This window comes from Dasypus novemcinctus, chromosome 20 (genome assembly GCF_030445035.2).
Source record: "Dasypus novemcinctus isolate mDasNov1 chromosome 20, mDasNov1.1.hap2, whole genome shotgun sequence".
In the NCBI taxonomy this organism is placed as follows: domain Eukaryota; kingdom Metazoa; phylum Chordata; class Mammalia; order Cingulata; family Dasypodidae; genus Dasypus; species Dasypus novemcinctus.
In genome coordinates this window covers 7,074,143-7,096,828 of record NC_080692.1, presented here as the reverse complement: position 1 = coordinate 7,096,828, position 22,686 = coordinate 7,074,143, and the positions used below count along the sequence as shown (strand labels likewise).

The 22,686-nt window shown below is 48.0% G+C and overlaps 1 protein-coding gene across 1 annotated transcript in view; it reads right to left on the bottom strand.

Annotated features, from left to right (window-relative positions):
• CCDC3 (coiled-coil domain containing 3) overlaps window positions 1–15,541 on the bottom strand; it is a 111,742-nt gene extending 96,201 nt beyond the window's left edge. The window contains exons 1-2 of the mRNA XM_058282397.2: window positions 14,847–15,541; window positions 12,306–12,480 (exon numbers count right to left, since the gene is read on the bottom strand). Of these exons, the coding sequence (XP_058138380.1) occupies window positions 12,306–12,480; window positions 14,847–15,220 (549 nt within the window). The 5' untranslated portion in view covers window positions 15,221–15,541. The remainder of the gene's footprint in view (window positions 1–12,305; window positions 12,481–14,846) is intronic.
• Between the last annotated feature and the right edge of the window lie 7,145 nt (window positions 15,542–22,686).

Genomic DNA, 22,686 nt, shown 5'->3' with positions numbered 1-22,686 from the left:
CGCTTACGCACCCCTCACCCCTGCTGAGATCTCAGCAGGATCTCAGAGACAGCCAAAGTAGATACAACCCCAAGTAGTGGTGCTCCTGAGGGCAACAGAGACACCCAGGTCCTACAGTCATGACAGATGGCTCTGGACTTCAGGGCCTTGCCAGTGGGCCCTACTTTGGAATTTATGCCCCTGAGAGTGACGGAGTTGGACTCAGATGTGATCTCTCTAGGCATGCTTCTTCTATCACTTTTACTGAACATATGGTTGGCAATGGGGTTGGTGAATACTCAGGAGACTTGAATCTCTGGACTGTCTATGTGCCAGCTGGACCCTGAGCCTCAGCAGTGTTGCAACACCTACTCTCTAGTTCATTGGACTTACCCAGGTCAGCTAACAGGGAGGTTAGAATGGTCAACCACCACACCAGAGAACTGAGAGAGTCTACAGCTGCAAGCAGAAGAATTCCATCCATCAGTCATGTGGGATCTAAACCCCTCTCGATTTAGAGGTGTAGTGGACACTGCCATCCTGGGGTCCTCAGGATGAATATAATATGGATTAGAGTGGACTTACTGGTATTCTACAATAGAATTATTGTGACTCTAGCAATGGAAGAAATTATATCATTGATGTGGAGACAGTGGCTGTGGGAGTTGCTCAAGGCAGGGAGAGGGAAAAAGAGGTGTGGTATGGGGGCATTTTCAGATCTTGGAGATGTCCTCAATGATATTGCAGGGACAGAAGTAAGACATTATATATCCTAGCATAACTCACTGAATGGATGGGGTGAAAGTGTAAACTACAACATCAACTATAATTGATGCTATGTACCAATGCTCCAAAATGTCCTTATAAAATGCAATGAATGTACCACACTAATGAAAAAAATTAATAAATAAATAGAACACTTCCAGGGCTATTTGTGGAAAATCTGGATGAACTAAATGTCTGATTTTCTTGATCCATTTGGAGCTCCAACCTCAATTGTAAAACTACAATTCCTCACTCTCATTCCCATTTGCTTTCAGATCATCAGAATATAAAGCCAATACTTTACGCCTTCCTGCTGCATTTTCTACCCAAGCTTGGCCAGATGTCCTTAACAGCCTAGTAAGAGCCTCAACTTCTGGTAACCACCAATTTCACAGTAGCTTGACTTCTGCTGATTACAAGTAAAATCTTTGAACATAATAAAGCACCTACCTGAGGACTCTTAAAATCTGAACAATCAGAGGTGATGAGGACCTGACCAAAGGGTGGGCTGAATAGTGAATACTCTTGAAATAAATAGAACAGTATAAATTTCCAGCAGAACAATAGAATCCATTAAAAATCCCAAATGGAAATTTTGAACTGGAAAATACAATATCAAAATGTTCAGTCACCAGATGAGCTGAATAGCATAATGGAGATGGCACAGAAAAGAGAAAGTGGACTTGGATCAAGAAAAATTACAGAGAATATAAAAATAAGAAATAAAATGAATGAGCCTCAGGCACCTGTGGGAGACAATATTTTAAAAATCTAACATTTCATGTCATTATAGTCCCAGAAGGAGAGGAAAAAGAGTTGGGTACAGAAAAAATAATGGCTGAGAACTTCCCAAATTGTATGAAAAACCTAATTTACAGATACAAGAAACCCAGCAAACTCAAGAAGATAAATTCCAAGAAAACCATCCATATGGAAAAAGTAAAAGAACCCCAACCTATATATACTTCACACCTTCTACAAAAATTAACTCAACGTGTATCATAGGCCTACACATAAAATACAAAATTCATAATCATTTAGGAAAAAAAATAGGAGAAAAATCTTTATGTTTTGGGGTATGACAAAGAATTTTTAGAAATGGCACCAAAAGCACAACCACGTTTTTGATAGGTTGTACTTTACAAAAATGTTAAACTCTTTCTTTGTGAAAGACCCTGTTAGGAGAATAGAAAGATAAGTCACAAGCTGGGAGAAAATATTTGAAAATATCTGACAAAGGACCTCTGTACCCAGAATATAAAGACAACAGCAAAAACAAAACTTTAAACTGGGCAAAAGAATAGACACTTCAACAAAAAAAAATTCAAGGATGGCAAAAAAGCAATAAAAAGACACTCAACATCATCAGACATTAGAGAAATGGATATTTAAACCACAGTGAATAGGACCTAAAATAAAATATCTAGGAATAAATTTAACCAAGGATGTAAAATACCTGTACATGGAAAGCTGAAAATCACTGTTGAAAGAAATTAAAGACATAAATAAATGAAAAGACATCCCATGTCCATGGATTGGAAGACTTAATATTGTTAAGATATCAATACCAACCAAAGCAATTTAGATTCAACAAAATCCCAATCAAAATTCCAAAAACCTTCTTTGCAGAAATGGAAAAGCCAATTATCAAATTCTTAAGGAGAGGCAAGGGGCCCTGATTAGCCAAAACTGTCTTGAAAAAGACAGTTAGGCTACTCACATTTCCTGCTTTCAAAACTTATTACAAAGTTGCCATAAACAAAAGAGTGTGGTAACAATGTAAAGACAGACATATTGACAAATGGAATACTTCAAAAAGAAATCCAGGCATTATATTGGGCTTCATTGTTGAAGAAATTTTGGACCACAGTGAGGTTCAACTATGGTAGGGGAGGAACACTGGTGTGGGGTGTTATTGAAGGGGGGCACATGGATGGGAGGAAGTTCTCCAGAGCATGTATATAGGGGACATAAAAATGTTTTGATATATGTTAGGTATTTTCATAGTAGTTACAGTTACAAACATCAACTGAGGGAGGTCTGAATTCCTACCCAGAAGAGCTCTGTCACATTCCCCAATGGAAGAGCAATAATCCCCCAAGTGCAATGGCAAAGACCAACAAAGAAGGATGGTCCAATAAAGAGCCTTGATACTAATGACTATGCTTATGAGCCTGTGTGCATGAAATATGAACTAGGCCTAGAGATGCAGGGTGCCTAAGAATTACCTTCTGAGAGCCTCCATGTTGCTCAAATGTGGCCACTCTCTAAGCAAAATTCAGCATGTAAATGCATTACCTTTCCCCCAGCATGGGACATGACTCCCAGGGACGAGCTTCCCTGGTACCAAGGGATTACTACCAATCACTAGCTGGTGATGCAACTAGAAAGAGGCCTTGAATAAAAGGGTCAACTCAGACCAGCAGACTATCTCAGCCTACATGTAGGATCATGTGTTAAAAACTTCTTTTTGACCTGGAATAAAAGGGGGAAATAGCAAAGACAAATGAGTTTATATGGCTAAGAGGCTTCGAAAAAGGAGTTGGGAGGTCATCAGAGGGGTTGCGCTTACACACGCCTCAGAAGGATCCCAGAAAAAGTCAAAGTAGATACAACCCTAGGTACTGGTTCTCCTGAAGGCTATGGAGACCCACAGGGTATATGGTAATGGCAGATGGATTTTGAGTTCTGGGCCCTACTTTGGAATTTGTTCTCCTGAGTGTGATGGAGCTGGACTCAGAGGTGACCTTTCTACACAGGCCTCTTCTGTCACTTTTACTGAACCTGTGCTTGGCTCCAGGGATGGTGCATACTGAGGGGACTTGAATCTCTGGACTGCCCATGTGGCAGCTGAGCTCTGAGCCTCAGCAGAGTTGCAACTCCTACTCTCCAGTTCATTGGACTTACCCAGGTCAGCTAACAGGGAGGTGAAGATGGTCAACCACCACACCAGGGAATCAAGAATGCCTATAACTACAAGCAGAAGAATTACATCCATCATCAATGTGGAATCTAAGCCCCCTCTTGATATAGAGGTAGAATGGACATCAACATCCCAGGGTCCACAGAATGGAGGAATAAAATATGGATTAGAGTGGACTTACTGATATTCTACTATAAAAACATTGTGACATATAATAGAAGAAATTGTAGCATTGAGGTGGAGAAAGTGGCCACAGTAGTTGCTGAGGACAGGGAGAGGGAAGAAGAAATGTGATGTGGGGCATTTTGGGACTTGGAGTTGTCCTAAATGATATTGCAGGGTCAGATGCTGGACTTTATATATCCTACCATAACTCACTGAATGTACTGGGGGAGAGTGTGAACTACAGAGTAAACTATTATCCATGTGGTGCAGCAGTGCTCCGAAATATGTTCACCGAGTACAATGTGTGTGCCACAATGATGGGGGAGGTCGTTGGTGTGGGAGGAGTGGGGTGGGGAGTTGGGGGCTATATGGGAACCTCTTATGTTTTTTAATGTAACATTTTTTGAGATGTATATATCTTCCAAAAAATACAATTTACAAAAATGATGGGGGTGGGGGGTGGGGAGTAGGTTATATGGGAACCTCTTATGTTTTTTAATGTAACATTCTTTGTGATCTATTAACTTTAATTTTTAAAAGTGTTGAAAAATAAATAAATCCACACATCTTTTAGCTAATTGATATTGGACGAGGGTGCCAAGTCCACTCAATAGAAAAAAATTAGTCTCTTCAACAAACGATGTTGGGAAAATTGCATATTCACATGCAAAATAATGAAATTTGACCCCTACCCTCACACTATACACAAAAATTAAAAATGCATCAATGACTGAAATATAAGAACTAAAACCATTAAACTCTTAAAGAAAACATAGGGGACTATCTTCAGGACCTTGCATCAGGCAGTGGATTCTTAAAGATGGCACCAAAATCACAAGCAACAACAACAACAAAATGGATAAAACTACAAAATGTAAAACTTCTCATCAAAGGACATTATCAGGAAAGCGAAGAATATCTACACCATGTTGAGTGAAATAATCCAGACACAAAAGGACAAACAGAGTCTGCTTCCACGTACATGAAATACCTAGACTATGCAAATTCAAAGAGACAGAAAGTAGATTACCAAATTAACAGGTTACCTGGGGCTGGGAAGAGGGGGCAGATGAGGAGTCACTGCTTAATGGGGTGTTGAAAAAGTTTTGGTAACATGGTGATGATGTAGCACAACTTTGTGAATGTCATTAAAACCACCGAATCGTATATTTGAAAGATATAAAAATGGAAAACTTTATGTTGTATATGTTTCCAAAATAAAAATATTTTCTAAAACAGTTATATCCCTCGGAGGAAAGAAAACACAATGAGATACAACTACACACCTATTAGAATGTTCAAATTTAAAAAAACAAAATCTGACAATGCCACATGCTGATGAGAGTTTCTTACAAAGTTAAACATACACTTACTATACGACCCAGCCAATCCCATTCTGAGGTATTTACTCAAGGAAAAAAAATTCACGTTTACCAAAAAAAACCTGTACATGAATTTTCATAACAGTTCCAGTAGTCAAGAACTGTAAACAAGCCAAATACTCTTCCATTGGTGAGTGGATAAATGAAATTGCGGTACATTTGTACAAGGGAATACAATTCAGCAATGAAAAGGAGTGATCTATTGATGTGTACAATGTGGATTAATCTCAAGTGAAGCCAAACTTCAAATGCAACATACTGTATGATTCCATTTCTGGAAAAGACAAAACTAAAGAGGTTGCCAGTTTTGGGTGGGGAAGGGTTTGACTGCAAAAGGGTAGCACAAAGAGGGTATCTTGCAAGGATAGACTGTTCTCCATCTTGATTGGGGTTATGCAAACCTATGCATTTGTCAAAACTCACAGAACTGTACCTAAAAAAGAATGAAATTTCCTGTATCTAAGTTTAAAAATTCATTTTTAAAGTAAAAAGGAGAGAAAGAAAGCCTCTACTTTCTTAGTCCTCAGAGTCCTCTAGGTGAGAGACACCATTAATTTAACAAAGGTGTAAGACCCATAAAAATGTACCAAGTAAACAGATATCCCTGCCCTCGGGTAACTTATTCTGTTTGGGCATACAGTGTCTAAAGAGTGGGAATCAATATGGTTTGAGGGAAACGGATGTGCCTCAACAAACTGGGCTCCTGTCTACCATATAGGAGATCCAGGGTTCAATGCTCAGGGCCTCCTGGTGAGGGCAAGTGGGCCCACGCAGTGAGCTGGCCCACGCAGGAATGCTGCCCCGTGCGGGAGTGCCGCCCTGCGTGGGAATGCCTCCCAGCATGGGAAAGCCATCCCATGTAGGAGTGCTGGCCGAACGCGGAGAGCTGGTGCAGCAAGATGACGCAACAAGAGACACACAAGAGAGAAAATAAGAAGACGTAGCAGAACAGGGAGCTGAGGTGGCGCAAGAGAGTAATCGCCTCTCTCCCATTCCAGAAGGTCCCAGGATCGGTTCCTGGGGCTGCCCAATGAGAATACAAGCAGACACAGAAGAACACTCAGCGAATAGACACAGAGAGCAGACAACGGGGGGAACAGGGGGTGTGGGGGAGAGAAATAAATAAGTCTTAAAAAAAAAAGATGGTTTGAACAAGATGGCTGCCACGTTTAAATACCGCACAGCAAAACCCTCCCTCGACCTTCTGTCCCCTTCACCTGCGGCTTCATCTGCATTAAACCATCCGTGGCCAAGCCTCAGGAGAGTTGTCTACCTCAATACCCTCATGTCCTCTTGCCCCACTCCCGCACCACCACCGGATTGTGCCTTGCTTACTCTATGGCCACTGCCCTCATTTAGGCTGCCAACGGGGAGCGGTCACTTCTCACTCCTCATCTTACCTAAATCGCTCAATTGGCTCTGCTCATTACTCGCCCATTTTGAACACTCTCAGCCCTTGACTTCAGAATAAAGACCAAGTTCTCACCCAGCTCTATAAACCCCTGCACGGCCTGCCCAGGGCCTAACGCTCTCCTGCCTCATCTTCCCCACTCTCCCTCTTTGCTCCAGCCACCGGGGGTTGCTTTCCTTTCCTCAAAGGCGCCCTGCACCCTCCACCCCAGGGCCTTTGCAAGGATTTCTTCCTTTCTCTGGATAGCTATAATCTCTAACCCCAAATGGAACTAGGATCCCCTGTCATCCTTCATTTACCAGGTCCTCTGAGAACGCTTTCTTCAGCCCCAGGTCTCGGTCAGATCTTTGTTTCCTTTGGAGCATTTATTTTCATTTCAATCTACAGAGACATTCATGTGATCTTTTGATTATGTCACTCTCCAACCCTAGGACTCTAAGCTTTATGGGAGCCGGGAGTTTGTACGTGGCTCACCACAGAAACCTTAGTGTCGAGGCACAGAACCTGGTTCCCCAATAAATATTTGCTAAGGTTTCGACTCCGCTATTCCTTATAAATCAGGTATATATAAGGTCATGCAATTCAGGACTGCCTGTAACAGCAAAGTGTTGGAAACAACCTGATTACCCCTTAACAGGAGGCTGATTAAACATCTTATGATACATCAATACCATGGAATACTATGCAGCTATTTAAAATAATAAGGCAACTTTACATGCATTGATTTAGAAAGTTCTTCATCTGTGAATAAAGCAAGATAGCACAGTACCCATGGTGGACCGCCACTTGCGTCCAAAAAGAGGGTGACTAATGACCACTGGATTTACTTAGCTGACAAAAAACATATCCTGAATGTTTACACAAGAAACTTATAACAGTGGTTACTTGCTTGGAAAGTGAATGGGAACTGGCAGACGGGGGTCAAAGTCGGGAGAGGAACTCTACTCAATGCCATTTGATACTTTTAGATTTTGGAGTCCATGTTAATACAACTGTGCTACCTGTTTATAATTCAATAAACTTTTTTTTAAATAGAAGTGCTCCCCACACTAAACTAAGTAAATTCTATGGAACGGGTGAGCTCAGGCCTGACAGCTCCCCTTCAGCTTCCCTGTCCCCATCGCAGACCCCAGCTGCCACTGCCGCCGCCACGCGGTGCTCTGGGCCCCCCCCCAGGAAGCAGCAGGAAGGCTTTAATTTCAAAAATGTGTATTTTTTAAAATAATATTTATACTGATCAATTTACAGCAATACATCCTCATACCACTTGTGGCAGTTTGAGATTGTTTTATGAATCCCAAAAAGAGAAAGATGACGTTTGTTAACGTCGCCTCTGGCTGGGACACCCTTCGCCGGCACTGAACTCTGCTGAGGGGTCTTTGATTCGATCACCTGTGAAGACTGGGGCTCTTGATTTGGCTACGTCGATGGACACACCCCCTCGCTGGGCCCAAAACAAACAGACGCTCGGATGAGGGACAGACACACAGAGGGAGCTCTGTCGTTCATCGTCCTGCCGTGCAACGGAAAGGAGAAGGCTGGCGCGAAGAGGGCAGAGCAGCGGAGACTGACCTAGAAGGCCTGGAAGGAAACGAGCCCCACGGCAGGAGGCAGGAGCCTGCAGGGTCCCCTGAGCACGAGGCCCGAAGACGCTGGGCCCCGGGGCGCCGGAGGGGGAGGCGGGCCCGGGAGGGGGGGAAGGCCAGGGAGGGAGAGGCGGGCCAGGAGGGGGGGAGGGCCCGGGAGGGAGAGGCGGGCCAGGAGGGGGGGAGGGCCTGGGAGGGGGAGGCGGGCCAGGAAGGGGGGAGGGCCCAGGAGGGGGAGGCGGGCCAGGAGGGGGGGAGGGCCCGGGAGGGGGAGGCGGGCCAGGAGGGGGGGAGGGCCCGGGAGGGAGAGGCGGGCCAGGAGGGGGGGAAGGCCTGGGAGGGGGAGGCGGGCCAGGAGGGAGGAGGGCCCGGGAGGGAGAGGCGGGCCAGGAAGGGGGGAGGGCCCGGGAGGGGGAGGTGGGCCAGGAAGGGGGGAGGGCCCAGGAGGGGGAGGCGGGCCAGGGGGGGGGGAGGGCCCAGGAGGGGGAGGCAGGCCAGGAGGGGGGAGGGGCCGGGAGGGGGAGGCGGGCCAGGAGGGGGGAAGGGCCCGGGAGGGGGAGGCGGGCCAGGGGGGGTGAAGGCCCAGGAGGCAGCCGCCATCATGCTGCGACGCGTGCAGCTGACGCTGGGGAGGGGGCGCCTCTTACGGTGCCTCAAGTCGTCCTGTTACGGCCTTGTACTGTAAGATTTACCCCGAATGAATACCCCTACGGAAGCCAGCAGAGTTCTGGAACTTTGCCTCTGCACCCCTTTGAATACGCCACTCTTTACCGTCCACAGAGCGCTGCCAGGCGGGTGCTCGACCAGGACCTTACAGCTCTGTTAGCCAGTTCAGCCAGGACCCCTCTTTATAGACAGGAAAACTAACGTCGAGAGGCGCTAAGGGGCCTGCCAGCGTCCTCCTGTGCCACGGCGGAGCTGACCCAGGCCTCCTGATGGGAGCTGCACGCACCTTCTAAGCAGCTGGAGAAAGACCCCGACCCCCCCACCCCGTCTCCCCGGCGCTCTCCCTGGCTCCAAAAGGGAAAAAAGATACACCGGCTGCTGGCCCGTTCACAGCCTCTCTCGACCCCATCGCACTGCACTACCGAGGTGGGTGGGGGTCAGCCCGGGCCTGAGCTCAGGGGACAGCCCTGACAGAGGGGACAGTGTCCAACTGCTGTTTTGACCGTTACGCTCTCCCAGCAAGGGAGCAAGCGAGGAGGGAGCAATGCCTCTGGCCGCCAGGAACTGGGGTGGACGCTCCCCGAGGTCCCTTTAGCACCACGACGCGGCCCAGGCGGCGCTGAGCCCTCAGAAGCACTGCCAGCTCTGTGGCAGCCGGTGACAGCAAGACCAGGCGGTGCAGGTAGGAAGCCCCAGCCTGGAGGGGCCCTGGAGGGGCTGGGCAGTGGGAGGATTTCCCTGCTGAGGACCAGGGACCATCACCCTGGGGGCGCACCCCAAATGTCTTCCCGCATCAGCATGTCCCCTGTTCCATGTCTTAACCTCTGGCTTGGTCCTGGGGTCCGCTGAGACCGAGAAAGCTAGAAGGATTGGGGGAGAAGAGAACGCGGGGTGCCTGCTGGTCACAGCCATGGGATGAGCTGAACAGAAGCCGGGCGCGTCGACGGAGGAGGCACAAGCCCTCGCCAACACGCCCGCAGGATCCGTCATCTAAGACACGCACGGGGTACAAGAAAGGCCTCTGCGCAGGGGCCAGGCCGTGGTATTTGGATTCAAGGCACGCAGAGGGTCAGCGTGCTCTGATTAACAAGAGCCACTTCCGCCTCTCCCCCTGGGATAAAAAGGACACCTGAACAGATCTTCTCGTCCCACGGTGGGACGAGAGGTGGGACACGAGAGGTGGCGGAACTCCGCGCAGGAAAACTATCCACTGCTTTGGACCTACGTGATACACTGATCCTGGGCAGGTTAGATGACTCGATGCTTACCCAAAAAGAGGCAAGGAATTGTTAGCGTCGTTTGAAGAAGGGAGCAAGGAATCGTCAGTAATTCCTTCTCTAACTCTGAGATTCTCAATTTACTCCAAAGTACCTAAAAATACTCAGGGAGTATCATGCGATTCTTTAAAATTAATGCCATTTTAGTTTGAAAGGAAACTTGAATTGCTAATTTAATTTAGCTCTGATGCAAAACCTCTCAAAGTGGGCAGGGGGGGAGAATAAACGAAGGAGAGGAGTTGAAGAATGTGGGGCATCTTCTCAATTTGGCGACGTACCATTTTAGCAATCTGGAACAATTACTTTCCTACCCTAAAGTTTTTGATGCATCCTCAAAGCAATGTAGCACGTGCACTTTTTTTTTTAAATCTAAGAGGTCAGGGTGGGAAGGAAAAAAGGAATTCTTCCCAGAATCAACATCTGAATGACAGAAACAGAACTGCATTCACACTGAAACGATTCTCCATGGGTTCTCACATTGTTTTCAAATGATGAAAAATCTAATTTCAGGGAAATGTTAATCACTTCACTATGCGACCATGGGGCTAATGAGTTATTTAGCCCAAAACTGAAAAGTAGTTTTGGAATAATGTCTGCTCTCTTGATATAAATCTATTTTTACCCAGGGTCTAGTCCTACAAGCAAAGCTTCCGCAACAGCGAAACCAAAGGGCTAACCCTAAAAAGATTCCATAGGGATACACCGGCTTGGGATACCCATGCTTAGACCCGATGCTTTCAATTCGGTACGGAGCGGGCAGGGTACAGATTCAGAAGAGAAAACAAAAACCCCAAACAGGTGCTTGGAACTGTGTCGGGAGCAAAATGTACAACGAGGGCTCAGAAAATTCTGGCAAATCTGGGTTAGAGGAGTCTGGATTGCTGTCATGAGGGTGAGCCTAAGGACAGGGTCTCCCGGAAATGTCCAAGCCATTAGAAGGAATAACTGCCCATTGCAGGAGCAGCCGGGTGCCAAAGATGGAGAAGACCTCCCGGTGCCAGGGAGACCTGAAGCCAAGAGGCTGGAAAAGCAAGGCAGCTGCCCTGGGCCACCCACCAGACAAGAGAAGGCCACTTCCCTCCAGTATGTCACATGCCAGTATGTCACATGCCAGAACGGAGCCTTCTACTATGGGCGAACTGGCTCACGGACCCGACAAAGGTTCTTATTCCATGCGACAGCCACGCCCCGACATGGGAACTCCTGGGTGGTCTGTCACATGGCCCTAAAAAGGACTCTGATGGGGACTGGGAGGGGTGGACCCCACCATCGGCCTAGACTGCCCTGGCCCTGCCATCATATGAACTGGGCTGCGGCGATGCCGTGGCTTTGGGGAAAAGTAACCATCCTCAAAGATTCCCCGTGACTCCAGCATCCGCTCCAGATAGGGAGATCCTGTTTACATTTTTGTACCTCCAAATAATCCCGAAACTTTTATACATCTTGGCCACCCTGTGCCATCTTGTGCCACTTTGTAGGGCTAGGGTTAGGGGTTAGGGGTTGGGGTCAGGGCTTAGGGCTTAGGGTTAGGGGTGGGGGTTGGAGTTAGAGTTAAGGTTTAGCAGTTACAGTTAAGGTTAGGCTTAGGGTTTAGCAATTAGGGTTAGGGTTTAGAGCTGAGCAGTTAGGTTGAGGGTGAAGGTTTAGGGGTTAGGGTTAGGAGTGAAGGCTAGGGTTAGGGTTTAGCAGGCATGGTTAAATCTCCTAGAGCTTTATGCTGTCAATAATGACAGAAACGATCCCCGTGGTGGCTGATCAAGGGCTCAGTCCGTGGAGCACCGGGCCAGGGGCTGCACAGACTTACATTTTTGGCACATGTAATCATTCTGCATCACCTCTGTGTGGGAGGTGCACTAGAATGGTCCCCGTTTTACAGAAGAAGACACTGAGGCATGTGTGCCAACCGCCATCCCTCTTGTTCCCTCACTTGTGAAAAAATCATATCAACAGGCGTCTGAGGCAGTGGTTTTTAACTGCTGGGAGGGGCGGAGGACAAAGGAGGGGAGGGGAAAGGGAAGGAGGGAGAGAGAGAAGAAGGAACAATGCTCTGGACATCTGCAAGAGCAGTCCCGATTCCTCTGGCCACAGAACTCCCACCAGATGCTGCCCCTCTGCCAGTCTGCTGTGGCACACAGCACAGCCAGCCCTTACCCGATTGTCTTCCTGGACCTCCCAGTCACTGGAAAACGTCGCCAGCTGCTGCCCTTGAGAACAGTTTGAAAACTGGAAGAGGCTGGAAAACATCCTTCGGTTCTCCTGAGTGTCTGGAAAGATGGCATCTTGGAAATTGACTCCATGAGGCAGAAGGTTATAATTTTCATCCATCCTATTGGGAATGAGAGAAAAGGCAGAGATGTCGCCTGCGCCCCGTGAAGAGGGCTGGCGTCAACCACGAGCCACAGAAGAGCGACAGTCTGTCCCTTCCACGGCCACGTCTCCTTGGGTTCTCATTAGAGAACAAGTACTTCTCTACCTCACGCTACATGAGTCTATTTTTGAAGTTTTCAAAAAGAAGAGTGTGGGTGAAGCAGAGGAAACCGTGTGTGCGTACCTGTGCGGGTGTGTACCTGTGTGTGTATGTGTGATGTCCATATCGTGCAGATTTGTGTGTGCACATGTGCGTGTGTGTGTACATGTGCCTGTGTGTGCATGCATGCATTTGTGTGTTTACCTGTGCATGTGCATACCTGTGTGTGTGCAGATGTCCACACTCGTGCAGATTTGTGTGTGCACATGTGCATGTGTGTGTACATGCATCTGTGTATGCGTGCATGCATTTGTGTGTGTGTGTCTCCCAAGTCTCCCAAGGGTCTTGTCTTCTCATAAGAAGCTCATTCTTTGTCCTTACTAAAAGGAAGGCCAGTTGTAAAACCTGGGTTCAAGTCCTGCCCCTGCCATTTATCTTCTGGATCACTTGAAACGAATGTCCTAAATCCTCCAAGCCTCGCCATCCCAGTGTGTAAAACAGATTTATGATAGCACCCACTTCTTATGGTGTTTCAAAATTGCATTAGAAAATGTATATAAAGAAACAAAGAACTTGGCACAGAGGGAGTGCAGCTTCAAAAGTAGATGCTGTTTTCACAGAGCCCGTGAGAAGAGCTTGCTGTAAAGATCAAGACTCAGGAAAAGGCAGAGGTTCAAGGCCCAGCTCAGCCCACGGGGGGGCACGCAGAGTTGCTCGTGGGACCCCCTGTCACCTTCTGGGTGATGCTGAGCAGAGCCTCTGCCTGCCCCCACGTGTCTCAGTGTAACAGAGAAGGAATGATTTGTATGTACTTGCTAACTCACTTCAGGGCAGATCAGCACTGTGAAATGGGGATCTGTCAGACTACTGTTTGCCTCTGCGGTTCTGCCCTAACTTTTTGTAAACATGTCAGAGCAAAAGACAAAAGAGTTGGCTGAACACCACAGAGGCACTGGACAAAACTGTATTTCATGACAGAATCAGAAAGACAAAAAAAAAAAAATACAACTAATGTCTGCTGAAGTGGGCTCCTTTTCTTTGGGGGAAAAAAAAAAGGTTCAATTGTTGAGTACTTTTATAGCCTGGTTCTCAGGAATTTCCCTCAATCAAAATATGAGAAATCTGAGTTGAGTTTCTCTATCACCCTTGCTGACACTTTTTTTAGAAACTATGCTTCTCCAACAATTTACAAGAAAATTCATCTTAAGCTAGCTAAACCACTCAAGCCAACACAAAGCAGGACACAGATTCTAAACTTAGATATTCTGGCTTGAATATGGAAAACACGTGTTGCCATGAGCCTATGAACACCCCTCTGGGGAACTCACTGTTGTTTTCTCAGAGGGATGTGGACCTCAAGAGCTAGAAGCGAGTCTGCGGACCAGAGGTCAGAGGCGTTGGGACAGCCCCATTGTTGCTTTAACTCTCTCCCTGTCTGGCTTGCTCTATACGTTGGACTCTGTTTCCTAATTGCTCTCCATCGCTCTCCTAATTCAGCGGGAGACAACCCATGAATTTAGGGTCCCACCTGCCCTTCTTTAGCTCATACTTGGGTGGAACGACAGGCACCTTCCCGGGCAGGTGATTGCATCCTGAGGACAGGTCAGCCTTCCTGGAACCCGCAGGGCCCCAGGGCTCTCCATCAGAGGGTGTCGCCTGCCTGGTTCCCATCAGCCTCTTCACGGCAGACAGAACCCCCTCCCCGCGTGCCTGTCTTCCTCTGAATGACCTGGCTCAGGTCTGCCGAGCGCTGGTGGAGAGGGTGCAGGTCCGGAACAGCAGGCTGCGCCCCAGGCCATTCCCATCTTGCTCTTTAAGAGGATGGGGGGGGGGGGGGGACAGGACTTACTCGCCTCTGCGGCACCCGCCCTTGGAGGGCTTAAAGGGCCTTCGCCTCAGCCAACCCCTCGCTCAGCTCGTGACGAAGAGGATACTGGGGTGTGTGAACAACTTGCTCAAAACCAAGCAGGTGGGAGGGCAGAGCCACGATCCCCACCAGGGTTTGATTCGCCCTCCCAAGCTGCTCCCACCCAAGCTTGTTTTTTAAAAAGAGTCAAGTGGATTGCTGGAAACCACTTGGCGCTTTTGGCTGCAACGCCCCTCTGTGTCCTAAGAAGGGAGATCTGTCCCCGTGTTTTACGCAAGTCCCCTGAGCCTGGGGTCCCCAGGTTGTGTGGGGCGACCTGGGGGTGGGGGCGCCCCGGCTGGCGACGCGCCCGGCTCACCTGAGGAAGAAGAAGTACGCGGCGTCCGGGACCACGGTGTGCGAGTGGCACGAGAAGTAGCCCAGGCCCGAGAGGTTGAGCGTGGAGCCGGCGGGCACCTCGAGCATGCTGCCCCACGCCTGGTCGCACAGCAGCTCCAGCTCGGCCGCGTACAGCAGCCCCGCGGCGCCCGCCGCGTCCTGCCACGGCAGCCCGTTGTAGCGGCCGGGCGCCTCGGGGTGCAGCGCCAGCACCCGCGCGTACACGATGGTCTCGGCCAGCTCGGCGCGGCAGCCCTCGCTCAGCGGGCGCCACTCGGACGGCAGCTGGCACCCGGCGCCGGGGCCCGGCCGGCCCGCCAGGCACAGCGCGGCCAGCAGCAGCGGGCGCAGCATGCCGGGCGCCGGGCGCGGAGACCCCGGGGCGCAGCGGGGGCGCAGCGGGGACCCCGGGGGCGCAGCGGGGACTCCGGGGGGCGCAGCGGGGACGCTGGGCGCCGCGCGCGGGGACCCCGGGGGCGCAGAGGGCACGGTCGGGGCGAGGCGCTGGCGGCCGCAAGGGGAACCCGACGGCGCGCGCGGGACCGAGCGCCAGGCGGGGGCGCGGCGCCGGGGCGGGGGGCGCGGAGGGCGCGGGGCGCGCGGCCTCGGCGCCCAGGTCGTCCAGCCGCTCCCTCCGCCGCGTGGTGACAGCGCGCGGCCCCCGCACGCCCCGCTATAAAGGGTCGCGGAGCCCCGCGGGCCACCGCCTCCCCCGCGCCCCCGCGCGCCTGGGGCGTGCGCGGCGGCAGGGGGCGGGGACGCGGGCCGGCGGGGCGGGGACGCGGGCGCGGGCGGCGGCCGTTCCCGGCGGGGCAGGGGCGCCGGGGGTGGCCCAGCCCTTTGCTAGCGCCCCGCTGATGGGCGCAGGGGCCAGAGCGCGCCGGGCATTGCTCCCTGCGCAGGACAGCCGTAGATTCAGTGCTGCCCACTGGAGTGACCGCTCGGCATAAGTTTTTGCATTTTCTAGGTTCTCCACGTAGAGTTTGAAATGCATGAAGTTAAACCCCGCTCCACCTTCCCGGAGCCTAACTAGGAAACGCCTTGCGGGCTAACACATTTTCTCTCTTTTTTTTTTTTTTTTTTCTTTTTTTTGATCTCTGACTTTCTCAAGCTCTGATTCTGTTTACTATTTACTGATGGACTTAGGGAGGCCTTGCTAAGAGATTTTAAAAGGAATGTCGCCCTGATTTTCCTAAAGCTGTAGAAGTTATGTGATCACTGCCACCTACACCTGAGAAATAAATTCAGAACTATTAATAACTCCCAAATGGTTTTTCACAAGTCAGAGTGTGAATCTGAGGAGACCCAAACTCGAGGGTTCAATCTTCTCTTTATCTCTAATTGGTCTTCATTATTCTTAATGGAGGAAGAAGAAGGGGGGGGAGGAAAAGGGGACACGTCTGTTACCTGTAATAGTAACCTGGAGGAAGAGCCCAGGAGAGGGAGCCCCCACGAGGGGAGGAAATGGGGGGGCGGGGGAGGGAGGGCTTTGGGCCTCCGACCGTAAATGGTTAGGATCCCAGAGGTCCCAGCTCTGCGGGAGTTGAAGGCCTCAGCTGGCCGAGGGTCACAGTAATCCAGAATCTTCTCAGTGGTTTAACCAACCCAGGTCTTATTCTCATGAAAGCTTCCACGAGGGATCTGAAAACAGAAATAAAAGCTGTGAGTTCCTCAAGGGCAACAACTAACAATGCCTGTGTGACCAGTGCTACCATCAAAGTGAATCAAGTGGTCAGTCGCCCCCACGTACAGATGACTCCCGTGCCTTGGCCTGCCATGGAAGATTCCAGACTTTCACACATGTGCGTTACAGATGTCTCCCATGCCATGAGCTGCCATGGAAGATTCCAGACTTTCACACCTAAGTTTCAAGGATAACATCAGAGACTCTCTATATCAGCACCACACATCAGTCTCTTAGTGAAAGTTCACAGCATTATTTCACAAGTGTTAGAGAGAGAGAGAGGAGAGAGAAGATGTAAAATGGTTCATATTTGTGGAAAGCAGACTTAGAGCCAGCATCTCCAAATTATAATATTAATGGTTGTTAACATGTATTCATAGTTTAGCATGGGCCAATCACTATCATAAGGACTTTACATATGCTAACTTAATTAGCAACCCTGGGAAGTAGAGATTATTATTAGCATCATGTCACAGATGAGGAACTCAGGGCACAGAGAGGTTGTCTTAGTTTGCTAAGGCTGCTATGACAAATGCCACTTACTGGTTGGCGTAACAGCAGGAATCTATTGTCTCACATCTCACGGTATCAGAGGCTAGACGTTCAAAAGCAAGGCCTTGGCACAGCTAAGCTTTCTCCCCCGTCTGCAGCGTTCTGGTGCTGGCTTGCCTGCCATCACATGGCCGGGCCATTGATCTCCTCCTGTGTTCTCCTCTGACTTCCAGCTTTTTGTCGGGCTTCCAGTGATTTGGATTAAGATCCACCCTGATTCAGTTGGGCCACATCTAAATAAGATATTAGAAGACCTTATTCACAGATTAGTGTGTACCATAACTGATAATACATCCTCGAAATGTCCGATTTGCAGGATAGCAGATGTGGCTCAACTGATGGAGCATCCATCTACCATATGGATGGTCCAGGGTTGAATACCCAGGGCCTCCAGGACCGCATGGCCCACGTGCTGGCCCACGTGCAGAGCTGCCGCGCACAAGGAGTGCCGTGCCACACAGGGTGTCCCCCACGTAGGGGTGCCCCATGCGCAAGGAGTGTACCCCATAAGGAGAGCCGCCCCACGCGAAAAAAGCACAGCCCACCCAGGAGTGGCACTGCACACACAGAGAGCCGACGCAGCAAAATAATGCAACAAAAAGAGACACAGATTCCCAGTGCCGCCTGACAAGAATGCAAGTGAACACAGAAGAACACACAGTGAATGGACACAGAGAGCAGACAACGGGGGGTGAGGGAGGAAGGGGAGAGAAATAAATAAAATAAATCTTAAAAAAAAAAGTCCAGCTTGCAAATGGAGTCACACCCACCCAGAGGCAGATTAAGAGGTGAACTTGCCTTTTCGTTCTACCATGGGGGTTAATTGACTTACCCAAGATCACAGAGCTAGAAAGTAACTCATCCAGGATCCAACCTTAGCAATTTAACTCTGGAGTCTGTGTGCTCAACTCTAACCTCAGGGTATAGGCAAAAATAGGAACTTGTCTAAAGGCACATGTGGGCCCTTTATCTAGAGTGTAAATAGAATATACTACTCATAATAACCTTGGCACAATCACCAGTGATGCCTAAATGAGTGTGTAATTGGCCTAACATTAATTTCTTGTTATCCAGCAGCTCTGCTCTATTTCAGTGCAATGCTATAAACTTATGCAGAGAAAGTATTAAGAAAGGCTTTCTTTTCTTTTTTATATTGCGTCAAGTAACTCAGAGGCCTGGAAGAGATTTTTCCACTTCTACAGACCATAAAGCCTTGACTTTTCTTTCCATTTAGATGATCAAATAAATAAAAAACAGTACAAATGGCTGTTTTTTCTCTTCTCATATAAACTTAGAATAAAAACCCTGTCAATACAATCCAGAACATGTCCTCCAAGAGTGAGTACCTTTGAAAGATTGTCCTTCTCGTATATTCTTCACAGATGCATCATTCGCACTTTTCCTCTCCTCTGTAAGGTCTGGCAGAGTGCCTTGCACATAATGAGTTCATTATAAAGATTTTGCTGAATAGAAAAAAATGACTTTTCTTACCTCTTCCCTAAAAATTCATACCAAGTATGATTATAAAGAGGCTTTTTAAGATTTCTGGGCAAAATGTCTGAAGGAGTCATAATTGAATCAGGCTAGAAGTTCTTGAGCAAATCACACCCCTTGGGTTGCCCAAAAGAGAATCAGCACCACAGACCCAACAGCAGAATATGCTGGGATGGCCTGAAGTGGGGTAGAGTAGAAAAACCTCAAGCCAGTCCTGCCCAATCCACAGCCTTCAGAACTGTCATGGAAGAGCATACAAACTACCTTTGCCTCATTTAGCCCTATGGTGAATTATCAATCAAACCACATCCCTCTCTCTTCTGGGTCTTGTTTCTTTATCTGAAATGCCCTGAAACGTCACATTCAAGGGTTCTACCTCTGTAGGCTTGGTCATATGCCCAATTCCATTCAATTCCTGACTTATACTAGAAATAAGACATTCTGGCAATGAGGAGAGTTGAGTTCCAGTCCTCATTTATCCATCAGGGCCCAAATGGGGCAAAATCACCTAGTAATTTGAACAGAAAAAGTATGACATAAAGAATTGTTAACAGGGAATTGAAGGGATGGAGGGCTGGAAAGAAGTAAAGAAAGTTATAAAGACTACAATAATAAAAATTATTGTTCCAGCTCTGACATGTAAGGAGCTAGAAGTTATCACTTCTGTCCTTACGACAATGAAAAAGCTGGACAAACTGAAAATCAATGACTTTTTCTTAATTTCAGACAATGTAGACTTCAGAAAAAGGAAAACTATCAGGGATAGAGAGGGGCATTATGTAATGATAAGAGTCAATTCCCCAACAAGATATAACAATTCTAAATGTGTGTGCACCTAACAACAGAACATCGAAATACATCTAGCAAAAACCGATATAACTGAAAGGAGAAATAGATAAATCCAAGATTAAAACTGGAGTCTTCAACACCCCCACCAGTAATTGATAGACCAAGCAGGCAGAAAATCAAAGATCTAGCTGATCTGAAGAGCACTAACAATCAATTTAATCTAATTAACGTCACAAAATACTCCATCTAACAAAGGCAGGGTACACATTCTTCTCAAGCTTGCGTGGAATATTCACCATGATAGACCACATTCTGGGCCATAAAACACACGTTAACAAATTCAGGGCAATAGAAATCATACAAAGAATACAGGAACAGCATATAAAAGGAACAGCTACTAACTCCTAGATGAGCTAGAGCGCTCAAGGAAGAGGCTCCCCTTGGGGCACCACTGTGGTTCACCAGAGGGTGGAGAAGTTTCCTGGGGTGCCATGCTGGAAGGACTCTCTAGAATCCCACCCTTTGCAGTGCTAGGGAAAGCCATCCACAGGAGGGTGCAGTGTGCTGGTTTGGAGCTGTATATAACCTAGAAAAACATGTTCTTGATCTTATTCTATTCCTGTAGGTGTGAACCTATTGTAAACAGGACTTTTTGATGAGGTTACTTCAGTTAAGCTGTGAAGTTCAACCAGGATTGGTCTTAACCCTATTACTTAGGTCTTTCATAAGAGGAATGAAATTCAGAGAGAGAGTGAAAGCCACAAGAAGCAGGAGCTGAAGGTCAACAAAACATAAGAGAATGGACAGACCAGGAAAGGCCACAATACGCCATGTGACAGAGGAGCCCAGGACCAAGGGTCAGTGCCAGCCAGCCCCAGAACACCGGTCTTTAGGAAGAAAGTATCACCATGATGATGCCTTGATTTGGACTTCTTCCTAATCTCAAAACTCTGAGCCATAACATTCCCATTTTCAAACCACCCCTTTGCATGGTATTTGCTTGAACCCAGCCAAGAAAACGAAAACTTGCAGCAATTCAGAACTCACTGGAACACTAACCCAAAGGAGGTGCCTAGTAAATACATATATGCATGTCTGTTTTTGTTTTTATTTAGAAGCTAAGTATGGTTTAAAGTGATGTGTATGGTTGCCAGATTGACAATGGGTGGACTGTAATGGTTAGGCTAATGTGTCAATTCGGCCAGGTAATTCTGCCCAGTTATTTGGTCAAGCAAGCACTGGGCCAGTTGTAATACAAGGACATTTGTGGACTTTAGTCATAAGTGAGTTTACTGCATAGATGGCTGATTACATCTACAATCAACCAGGGAGACTGCCATCAGCAATGAGTCAGGTTTTATCCAATCAGTTGAATGCCTTAAAAAGGGAAGTGATTTCAGCATTCAGAGAGAATTTCCCAGCACGTCTTGGGACAGCCAATGTCTCTGGGAGCTCATCAAGGACCTTCAGTGGACCTACATCGGTGCCCCTGGTTTGCAGCCTGCCTGCAGAATCTGGTCGTGTGCATCCCTGCGGCCATGTGAGAGAATTTTATAAAACCTCATGCTATTTACAGATGTCCCTTGTTGATTCTGTTTCCCTAGAGAACCCTGACTAATAAGCCTTACCATCAACAACAACCAAAAAAAGGTGCCTAGCCAGTGCCACTCACTGGGAAACAGTTAAATGGAGTGCCAACAGAAGCAGGTCCACAGGGACCTGCCTCACTAGCAGCACTCAGCCTTGAAGCACCCAAGAGGGTGCCAAGGAGCACCAGGTCCCAGGTGCGGCCCACTGGTGACACTGCTACAGCCATCAGAGGAACGTGCTGACAACGCTGCCCATGGGCAAGTACCGAATGCTGCTGGCTGTCAGGTGCTGCTGGCCACCACACACCACAGCTGAACCCACATGCCTCAGGAGTCAAGAACATCAGGAAAAACACACTTGCTGGAGGAGTTTGATGAGAGGAGCATATTAGAACCAGGAAGAGAAGCCCTTTCTTTGTCTAGTGTCCCCCCACCACCTTTCTACTGATCAAGCTTAACTCCTGATAGGTAGCAAAAAGAACAATTTACACGGTCCAGCTACATTATCATGGAGCAGACAATAAAGGGTGGATTTAGAACTCAGGGACAAGACATTGATAACTGAGGCAGTCCGCCCTTTTGACTATTCAGCTTCCATATGCACACTGCTACTACATTTTAACTTCCATATAATAACAAAGCAACTCCATATTTTTACCTAAATAGATATAGTTATCCTTTTAATTGAAGAATTTCTCAGTCTCTCCCAAAAATGAGTAGAGTCACAGCACCAACAGTTACTGGATCCATCACTGGCTATATTAATTACTCCCCCAATGCTGCTCCAAAGAATACTCTGTTATCTAAAGATGAAACTCTAAAGTAATCCTCCCAAAACTTGTGTACAAAAATTAAAATGGGATGCGGTTAAAAGGGAAAATTTTAGTTTTATATATGTTACTACTGTAAATGAGAAGGCATAAAAGAAGGAAATGTCTATCATACACAAATAAGCACACATGTAACACAAGCAAAGAGAAAGCATGCAAAGCAACCAAAGCCATTGTTTCCATAATTGGTCACGAGGCTAATGTCTTTGTTTCCCAGATGCTATGACAAATACCACACAGTGAGTTGGCTTAAACGATGGGAATTTACTGGCTCATGGTTTCAGAGGGAAAAGACTTTCTTCCGCCCAAGGTCAGTGGTGTTTGGGATGGACAGCATCCTTGGGTTCCTTGGCTTTCCCGTGACATGGCTATGTCCTCTCCTTTCTCTTCTGAGTTCCATTGACTTCCGACTTCCAGATCCTCCCCATGGCTTTCTCTTACTATGTTTTTTTCCCAAAGATTTATTTATTTATTTCTGTCCCCTTCCCCGCACCCCACCCCGGTTGTCTGTTCTCTGTGTCTATTTGCTGCGTGTTCTTTTTTCTGCTTCTGTTGTTGTCAGCGGCATGGGAATCTGTGTTTCTTTTTGTTGCATCATCTTGTTGTGTCAGCTCTCCATGTATGCGGCACCATTCTTGGGCAGCCTGCACTTTCTTTCACGCTGGGCGGCTCTCCTTACGGGGTGCACTCCTTGTGCGTGGGACTCCCCTATGTGGGGACACGACACGTCACTCCTTGAGCATGTCAGCACTGCACATGGGCCAGCTCCACATGGGTCAAGGAGGCCCTGGGTTTGAACCACGGACCTCCCATGTGGTAGACAGACGCCCTAACCACTGGGCCAGGTCCACTGCCTCTTACTATATTTTAATTTCTTCTGCT